Source organism: Pteropus medius, unplaced genomic scaffold, assembly GCF_902729225.1.
Source record: "Pteropus medius unplaced genomic scaffold, Ma_sr-lr_union100, whole genome shotgun sequence".
Taxonomy (NCBI): Eukaryota; Metazoa; Chordata; class Mammalia; order Chiroptera; family Pteropodidae; genus Pteropus; species Pteropus medius.
The window spans coordinates 17948801-17959155 of NW_024349803.1; the positions used below are offsets into that span (position 1 = coordinate 17948801).

General features: G+C 41.9%; 1 protein-coding gene across 5 annotated transcripts in view; it reads left to right on the forward strand.

Moving 5' to 3' along the window:
• Nucleotides 1-10355, forward strand: part of LARS2 (leucyl-tRNA synthetase 2, mitochondrial) — a 127620-nt gene that overhangs the window by 20260 nt on the left and 97005 nt on the right. Inside the window, exons 1-2 of one of the 5 annotated variants that reach the window (XM_039837537.1) lie at nucleotides 859-1060; nucleotides 2999-3083. The exons of 3 other annotated variants lie outside the window; for them this stretch is intronic. In XM_039837537.1, coding sequence (XP_039693471.1) covers nucleotides 981-1060; nucleotides 2999-3083 — 165 coding nt within the window. In that variant the 5' untranslated portion in view covers nucleotides 859-980. Of the gene's footprint in view, nucleotides 1-858; nucleotides 1061-2998; nucleotides 3084-10355 lie in introns of those variants that run through there. One more of the 5 variants, XM_039837538.1, reaches the window with a different exon arrangement.

The following is a 10355-nucleotide window of genomic DNA, read 5'->3' on the forward strand; positions in this document are numbered from 1 at the left end:
GCTTCAGAAGTCCGGCAGGAAGAAGCTGTGTCTGTGGCTTTGTGTTCAAAATCAGTTATCACAGAAGGGTAGGGAACTGAGTTTTCAAAGCAGGTGTCTTTCCGGACAGTGAGTAGCAAGCCAGGCCTTCTGAGACTGTCCCTTGATGCCACAGCACATGTTTCAAGCTCTGTCTTGTTCACGGCTTGCTGTTGAACTTGCCGTCGAAGCTGCCAGCTGAGCTGTCTCTAGTTGTTCATTTGTCACTGGTTGTTCAGAAATTAATGCCTTACTGGTCTATCCTGGCTTGAGGTGATTGCTTCCGGTGTGACCTAGCTAGGCTGCTCACTCTTGTTGGGCCACAGTTGCTTAAACTGTTAAATAAGTGGATAGTTTGGAGGATAGCTCTCAAAAGCCTCTTTGAGCTCTAAGGTCTTCTTCAGAGAGTGGAAATACAGGAAATGGTTCAAAGTGGCTGTTGCACACTCAAAAGGTGGCTAGTGCAGCTGAGGAACTGCATTTTTAATTTTAATTAATTTAAATTTATATAACCACATGTGACTTAGTGGTTACCATAGTGGACAGCACAGCTCCTTAATTGGAAAATACTAATGTGAGGTGAGCATTTTGAATGACAATAGATTTTTATATGTACATATTTTTGAAATAGAAATTTTTTATAATTTCAGAAAAACAGTTCAGGTTCATTACAACGAACAGAAATACAGAAAAGAAGAAGAAAATAAAAATTAGTCATGAAAACACCTACTCAGAGATAACTGCTGTTGGCGCCTTGGTGAAGAACCTTCTGATTTCTTTGTATACTTCCGTCATGGGTAGCCAGCCGGTTTTCCAAAGCATAGTGTGAAATCATCCAGAAAGGGATAAGGCGTGTTGGTAGGAGAAAAATGCCTATTTATTGCCCGGAAGAGAATACAGATATGAAACTTAGCAAAATGCCGTGCCTGATGTTCTCTTCTGGGTTCTAGGTCATCAACCCCATGGGATGGGACGCCTTTGGACTGCCTGCCGAAAACGCTGCGATTGAGAGGAACCTGCATCCAGAAAGCTGGACACAAAGGTACGTACTTACAGGTGTATTCAAACTCCTACACACCGAAACCGTAACAACAATTTTTAAAAATCTGTGCATGAAAAATAGAAAGCAAAGCGAACAGAACATTGTAGCCTGCCAAGTGATAAACAGGATTGTATATATTGGTGTTTATCTTTTACTAAGAAATCACAAAGAGGATTTTGGGTGTTCATTCACGTGTTCGTTTTGAAGCTTTGCTATTCATGTGTTCATATTGAAGCTTTGCTATTCTTCCTTTGAGTATTTGCATTTGGAAGGAAGAGAAGGAGAAGAGGGTTGTATTTGTTAACTTTCTACAGTGCTTCTCATCTTCTTGGCTATATTCAAATTCCACGTAATAATTTTCTCTGAAATTCTGTTAATTTTCTGCCTTTAGAACTTTGAGGCAAGAAGAACTTAGGCATCTGATACGGAAAATCTATGGCCAGTTTCCTCTGGGCACAGCTTTCTCTAAGGGACACACTCCCAATCCTGCTGTGCCTCAGGCTTCCGCGTACATGTGGGCCAGCAGCGCCCATGGCTCTCCCTCCTGGCAGCGTCATGAGGGCAGGACCCAGCAGCATGTTCTGCGCCCACCCCATCAGCTTTTTCCCCAGAGGTCTGGGGCCCTACCCCACCCACCCCTCTGAGATGTAGGAGTGTGGTTCCAGGGCCTGTCCCCAGTGCATCTCCACCTTCCTTTGCTTTATCTTGATCAAGGCTACATTGTAAAATCATCCACTGCACCATTCAGTTCTCCGGGAGAAACGATGATCAAATAAAATGGATCATATAGGGCATAAATTTGACGGAAGCTAGACCAGGCATTGGCAGATGTACAGCCCGTGGGCCAGATTTGGCCTTGCTGACTTTATAAATAAAGTTTTATTGAAACGCAGTCACACTCATGTGTTTACATCTTGTCCATGGCTACTTCCAGTATACAGTGGCAGAACTGAGTAGTTGTCACCGAGATCATATGGCTCACAAAGCTGAAAACATGACCATCTGGCCTTTTACAGAAAAAAGGTTGCAAACCCTGTACTGGAGAGTAGCAGTCAAGAAGATGGTGCCAGGAGGTCTCTTATAATAAAGGGCCCGAATGCCATTCACCAGGGCTCTGCCCTCGTGACCTAGTCACTTCCCAAAGACGCCACTTCCAAATACCATCACATTGGAGGTTAGGGTTTAACATAGGAACTTGAGGGGACATCAGCGTTCAGCCTATGAAAAGCACTTTTCTGCAGAAATGCTCAGGATAAAGCCTGGAATAAAATCAGCTATTGTTAGCTAATCAAAGATCGTGCAGAAAATTTTTTTCATGGCTTTTCATATTTTCAGTCTGCTTGAACTGAAAGAGGATGCAGTAGAAATGAATTAGTTCATTTTCCATAACAAAAAGAGAAAACGATGTATTTCCTTATCTCACTTTGTATTGAAGTTGATTGATTCGCTTCTCCTTTCTCGGTTATTGGACAGTTTCAGAATTCAGGTTCTGATCGACAGAGCACGGAACCAACTTTCATTTGGAGTCCCACAGTTTGCATGTTAAGATTTTTTTTTTCCAGTGGATTTTGAACTTGTCCATGCTCGGTTTAACTCCGTTCAGAATACAGATGTGGACGGGCCAGGGGTGTGTGTGCCAAGGAGTTGCCTCTCTGAGTGGACGAAGAAGGGGCCTGTCCCCAGGACCCAATGCCATTGTAATTTCTAGTAACTTCTGTCTGAGTCCAAAGAATAGATGTCTTCTAACATCGGGACGTTTTCATTGATTCTTAGTGATGAACTTTTTTTTTTTTTCTTCTTTTTGGCGAGGGCAGAACAACACATAAAAAGCCCTGTGGAATGATAGACTTTTCCAGTTTCCCTTCACATTCCCAAGTGTAGTTCGTTTCTGGCTTTTCCCTTCTCTGAAAGCCAAACCTTTTCTCTTTTGTTTCGCAGTAATATTAAATGCATGAGGAAACAGCTGGATCGCCTGGGCCTGTGTTTCAGCTGGGACAGGGTGAGTCGACTCTTTTTCCTGGAGGTCTGTATTTTCATGAAGGTTCTCATTGCGGGGGCCTGTGCGCATCTAACTTCATGTGCTTCCCGTTTGGGTTGGCAGCAGGGAGAGAGGCAGAGAGCAGGAGGGACGGATTAGCACTCAGCAAATAAGAAAGTATCCCCAGTGGATAATTTGCCTACAAACAAGTAATTTTCTGTGGGATTAAGCTAAGAGTGTTAACTTGTTATTTAACGTCACCATTGGCTATGATTTATGTGTGGCAGACGCTTTACACAAGGATTTCTGCTGTCCTCAGCAACAGTTTAAAAATACTCCTGGAATGTATGTAGAAGTGATTAAGTAGCAACCCATCTGGTCCTTTTAGGTGATTAGGTGTTAAGCCGATTGACTATTTATTTACCTTTTGTTCCAAGTTTGGAATTGAGGCTCAAGGGGACCCATAATGATTCTGTCACCTGGACGTTGGAACCACTCAGGCTGAGTATGGCTGAGCTCTTCAAAGACCTGGCCGAAGGCTCACCCCTTAGACGTTGGTGGGTGATCTGTTAGGTGAGATGGACTCCTGGTTGGCCCCCTGCGAAGGGCCCTTCCAATGTCATGATTCGTCTTAGCATCCCATTTACTCCGCAAAGTGATTGGGGTTTTCATTGCTGGGCCTGTCAAATTCAAGTTCTCATCCTTTTACTCCTAAGAAGCACCTGGAACAAACCCAAATGAGATTTCCTTCTCCTTCTCAAATATTTCTTAGCTGAGATTTGATGAGTATAGTAAAAAAGAGTGAAAGTCAAATACATTTAAACAATCCCTGACTTTTTTTTTTGGTAGCTTCTTTAGATAAGGTCTGGGCGAGTTCTAATTGCACCACTGATGCCATTTTTGCCACGTACTTGCAAGGTTGCCAGTGTCTCATGTGGTGGAGGTGTGAAAAAGCCCTGGGTCAAGTTGCCCTGAGGTGCCAGGAGAGAATCACTAACAGAGCGGCAGGCGGTCTAATGCGGAGAGAATTGAGTCCCACAGGGAGCACCCCTGAGATGAGACTCGTTCCTTGAGGGCAAAGATGGACTCGTTAAGCCTCTATGATGATAACTCGCCTAGTCCTGCACCAGAACATCAACCGTAAATGGTTCACAAATTGATCATTTTCGTGGTTATCGTAGGTTAGAAAACACAGAAAAGTTTAAAAAAGAAAGTAAGTCGCTGTGCCTAATTTAACATCCCGGGATGGTTCCTTGCAGTGTTTTACTTTGGAATTATAAACATCTGTGTAATTTACTGTTGTAAAATTGAATTCCTAATGCATATTTTTATCTTGCTTTTTGAACCTACTGTTTTATGAACACGTTCCCATTTTATTAAATATTCTTTGAAAAAGTGATTTTTATAGCTATATAGTTTTCCACCTTCTGACTACACCGTAACTTATGTAACCTCTCCCTTATCATACATTTAGCGAGACTTTAACATTCTCCTATTATAAATACAGGATCTTAGTCCCTCCTGTGAAAATCTGAAGTCCAGGAAGCTCTAAAAACAAAGTTTTTTCATAACTCATTTGATGGCAAAACCTGACTTGAACTGATAACTATTTCCCTAGAACGAATATTCATATATTTACTGTAAGAATAGTAATGTAACTGATTACTAGGTGCTCTCCCAGACCTAGATGGGTAAGTAAACGATTCCCTTTCAATCTCCAGAAAGGTCTTAATTCTGAAACACACTCGACTACAGGCTGTCCAGTGGTTACTGAACCCCTACCGCGGGCCAGACACCCACGAGTATCTCTTTGGATTCCTAACAATTTCTACAAGGTTTTATTGACATCATTTTATTGCTGGTCTCCTAAGTGGCAGAGCTGGGCCAACCTGCTAGCCAAACTGACAGCTGTTTTCATCCTCCACACTCGAGGCAGAAATCTTGGCACACATGTTTTATCATTTCCGTATGTGAATTCTCAGAAAAGGCCATGAACAAGTTTAAGGCTCATGGTACTTAAATTTAAAAGAAACTTAAAGGTGTAATTTGGATTATGATAGTTAAAGGTACCAATTCACATCCTCCCCCCAAGTTGTTGCACGGTTGTTTGCACCTACATTTATTTTATTAGTGTTGATTGTATCTTTTTATGTGTTTAATGAATGTTTGAATTTGGGATGTATGTGTGTGTGTGTGAATGATCTAGTCATGTCTTTTGCCCACAGGGGTGGAGATGTTTGTCATTTTTTTAATGATTCTTATTTTGTCAAAAATATTTTCCCTCAGTTTGTAGTTTGCCCTGCGTTCTATTTATGGTGGGATAAATACATTGGCATTTTTTCTCAATCTTTTGTTTAATTTTTACACTTAACTCAACCGAAATTATTTTGGTATAGAAGACAAGGAATTCTTCAAAAAAATCAATTGTTCTGTTTTTTTTTTTATTTGTAAACAGTCTTTTCCTCATTGATTTTAAAAAGCTACCTTTATTTTAACCATGTTCGTTTATATACTGTGCATCAAGTTCTGTTTCTGTTCATTTGATCCATTTATTATTATGTCATTACTAAACTCTTTTTAGTTACGATTGCTTTATAATTGGTGTTAATACCTGGCAACAGAGATTCTCTCTTACTGTGTGATATTGACGGTGCTGTCACGTTTCTGTTTCTGTTTCCATAATATGTTTTGCCCATTTTTTTTATCCTTTATTTGTTAAATTCTTGTGGTGCATCACTTATAGACACAATTAATTAAAAAAAATAAAAGGTGGACAAAGCATGAGGGTAGGGGGGACCTCCTTTTGGCCAATCTAGAGTCTTTAAAGTGTAAGCTATTTGTATTTATTTTCATAACTAGTCATTATTTTCTAATTAGACTTTTTGAAACATAGTTTTGGGTTTCTTTTTATGGTCTCTTGCATTTTGGATTTTGGTTTTTTTTTCCTTGCGAGATTTTAAAAATACTAATTCTCTTTTATTCTGCTAAAAGATAGCTGTAAGAGTTTTTTCAAACATGTGTTTAGTATCAACATAAAAAATAAAATAGTACATATGTAAGATAAGGAAATTAGCAGGCAGTGACACTTCCCAGTTTCTTACCCTGTTTTCCAGAGGTTTTTGGGGGACTATATTTTGATTTTAGGCCTAATTTATTCTCATCTTGTAACTTTCTTGAACATATATCATTTCTTAAACATTATGTCTGATATTTGCTTTTAGTTTTAAAATTATATTCATAACAGTTATTTAAATTGAATGTTTCAGTGCTCATCAGTAGACATTTTAGAGCAGCGGTCCCCAACCTTTTTGGCACCAGGGACCGACTGGTGCTCCTGTGAGCATCTAACGCCGGATGATCTGAGGTGGAGCCGAGGGGGTGATGCTGGCGCTGGGGGGGCGGCTGCAGATACAGATGAAGCTTCACTCGCCTGCTGCTCACCTCCTGCTGTGCAGCCCTGTTCCTAATGGGCCAGGGACCGGTACCCGTCCACAGCCTGGAAGTTGGGGACTCCTGTTTTAGAGAATGACTGCTCATTTAAAATTTTTTGATTTGTGAAAAGTTTTTTATATTTTGTCTTCACTCTTGCTTTGGATCTGTCGTCCCACATTATTTTCATAACTGAGAATGACTTTCTGTCACTTTCATCTATAAGCAGCAACTTATTGGGGAATGGAATTCTATTTTTCTTTCAAATCTCTTGAGTAGACCTTGATCTTAGATCTTTCGTCTTTAAAAAAATAATTATAGACTCACAGGAAGTTGCCAAGATAGTACAAGATGTGTATCCTTCCTCCAGCTTCCCTCAAAGATAACATTTAGAACTACAGTATAATATAGAAACCAAGAAATCGATACCAGTGCAGTACTGTTAACTAGAGAACTCATCTTACTCAGATTTCACCAGTTTTTATATGTAATCATTGTGCGTGTGTGTGTATGTTCAGTAGCAGGAGGAGTGGTATGCAGTTTAATCGCATTTATAGATTTAGGGGACCACCACCACGCCTGACCCTTGGCCTTCGAAGGAGAAGTCTGAGGCGAGCCTGGGTTGCTTCTCTGTAATGTAGTAATCTTTCTACCCCCATTTCGGTACTTATCGGACACTTTCTTCCTTTACCTTTGCCATTTAAAATTTTCATCAGAAGGTAGCTCAGTGTAGACCCTTTCACTTTAATCTCACCTGGTACTTGATCCACAGCTGTGGGTCTTTCCTGGGACAGTTTTACAGGGACACTGCCTCTCAGTGTGAGTGCTGTTCACTGTCTTCCATCTCTGTCGTTGTCTCTTGATTTTGGTCTCTTTCTTTGGAAGAACTTCTCGGGTTTGCTTTCCATGTCGCTGATTCAGTTTCTATAGAACCATTGTTGCTTTGTATGGTTTCTAATGCAAGTATAAATTTTGCTGTTTTACTTTTAGATTTATAATTATTTTTCTTTATCTCACTCGGTTTGCATTTTCTTTCTCAAGCCTCTTTGCCAGATGCTTCTTTTTTCCTGCTTATTTTACTATCTTATCTCATCTTCACAGACTATACGTGTTCGGAAATTTTCTTGAGAATACAAGGAGATGCTCTTGGAAATTAGTTTTGCTTCCTTTAATAAATCCTTTCCTTGAGTTTAGAATACTGTGTTCTTGTTCGTTTCAGAATCCCTTCATAGACGCCCTGTGAGTACCACCCCCCACACCCCCACCTCGTGTCCTTAGTGGACTAGTTGGTCTATGGGTTTAGAGATCCACCGCCTGAGGGGAGGGAGGGAAGCTCCATCCTCGTCTCCGCATCATTTATTTCTGTCTGGGTTCGGGGACTCACTGCTCCTGGTGCATCGTTCTCTTTGGTCTGATAGAGCTTGCCTGAGTTGTGGCATCAGGTCCCTCCTCCTTGAAGTGCTGCTGAGCCACCACAGCCAGAGGTGTCTAGTTTATGGGCTCTGTCTGCCCCATAGCCCACTGCCCCCTCTGTACCGTGTCATTTGGAGTCGAGGGCGCTAGAGCCCTGTTTCTCAACTTAGCCTGTTCTTAAGAGGTGGAGATGCTCTTTGGTTTCTGGTGTTTTTCTTCAATCTGGTCCCATCTCCCGAAACTCCTTGACATTTCTTGCGTGTCGATGGCACCTTCTGTTGTTGCCAGTACTGCTCCAGTCCTCTTGACCCCCATCTTTATATTCTCTTGGCCATTTAATGGGAGCAATGGAAACAAGTTTAGATGCGTGTGTTCCTGATGCCCTCTTGCCCAGAAGTCCACACGTGCTTTTGGATTAAACCTTTACAGTCTGTCTGGTCACATGGAACAGCAAAGCAAGGCGGTAGAGGACTAGTTTATCTAACTGACTAGGCAAATCTGTGCCCTTTGCTACGTAACATTCCTAAAGTCTCATTAAAACCAGTTAACTCAGCAGATGGCTAGTTGACAATTAGCAGAATATTTTAAAAATAAGATGGCTCAGAAGCGTTATCTTCCTCCCCCAGACAGAGAAAGCCAACTTTAAAACCCGGGTCACAGCCGCATTCGTCCTGTCTTTCCCTGAGCGGCAAATCCTGTGGGGATGGTCCAGCCCCGGCGTCACGTTCTCCTCTTTCTTTCATAAAAGGCTTAATTCTCTGGGTTAAAAAAAAAACTTTCTGCATTTCTAGAATTAATACATTTCTGGTGAGCCAGAACGATCATCAGATGATGACTTTTAGCACAGCACTGTGTTTCACTTTTTCAGATATTATTCCCAAAACAGCTTGTTTCATTTTCAGAAAGATGGAAAGTAAGAAGCTGAAAGCCAGATCTGAATAGCTGAGCATCTACTGAGGGAAGAGTGAAGGGGAGATAAAGTTCCGAACCGCGCAATGAGAGAGGAGAGAAGTGTTTCTTCGCGGACACTCACCTTGTGGAATGATTGGCAGCCTTTCCGGGGAGAAGGGATGGATGGCCTTTGACACGCATGGGTCCAGGTTATGGCCTTGGCGATCATGAACTGGTCCCAGGGAATGGCCCAATGAGTTCCTTGTGCCAAATGGCAGAGTAGGCTTCTGAGTTGTTTGGTGTGGCCTGTTGGGGCACGTATGTCTCTGACTTCAATCTGTCTCTTCTCATCTCTGCCTCCGGTGCCTGAGCTGGTTCTGGACCAGGCCTTGGCTGTGAATCTTGATTGAAGTGGACTTCGGGGTGTAATTTTGATCAGGAATCATTTGAATAATTGTTTTAGGAGCAGTCTCTAGGAGTTCCCCTCAAAACCAGACAAGTATAAGAAGTAAAATAAAGTCCAAACCAGATAGGATTCAATGTAATACTGCAGAATCTGCCAGAAGAGGGCTTTATTGTCTATGATGCTGGCTGAGTAACCCTCAAAAACATCAGTGTAAAATCAGAACAAACCAAAATGGAAACATATTCCAGGATTGGCCATAAACGATGTTTGGATTAATTCATCTTTTCTCTTTCTCCCTTACTGGCGTAATCAAGAGTTGACTATTTGCTGAGTTCCTTTATCATGAAGATCGTAGGCGTTTTTATTTACACTCATTTTCACTGGATTTTAAATTCCCGTGTCTGATTTCCTTCTGGTGTTCTTATGTTCAGGCTTCTGTACACGTCGGCACCCAGGAATAAGACTGACTGACGGCTCTGCCCGTGTCGGGCCAGAGAAACACAGGAACTACTGTCCCCTCAGGCAGTCGTCCATCAAAACAAACTCAGAACGCACCCTCACATCCTTCCCCACAGGCCTGCGGGCCAAGGGTCATGCGGGGTGAGGTTATCCCAGAGCAGCGGAAGAGGCGCCCCAGAATCCCGCTCTGTCAGAATTCTTACCTGGACAGGCTTTTGGTGCCTTCGAGCTCTTCCAGTAACACATAGCATCATCGAATGGCAGGCATTTTGCAGATTTCCCTGGTCGTCTTGTTCAGCGTGGGTGGTTGGCCTGCAATGCCGCGGGCCTCTGTTGAGCCTTTTCGTCCCCACCCCGTGTCATTATCCTAGTTTGGAGCAGTCCTCTCTTTCGATCTAAAACTCACCAGCTCTTTGGACCACACCCGCAGGATTTATTTTCATGATTTGTATGATTTCCACAATTTGTACGATTTTCACGATTTGTATGATTACAAAGTGAAAATTACTATGGCTTCAAGGCCCCTACTACCTTGGCCTTTATTTGCACAGAAGACTAGACGTCTGATAGGAAGGATTAAACACAAGAAATAAGGAGGGCTCCAGGATAACAGAAATACATGTTTTAACATTTTTTTTTTTTCATTTTAAAAGAATTCAAAGAATAGCTTAAAACAGAAAACTTGAGGGTAAGCACGCTCCTGAAAACGCCCTTGGGAA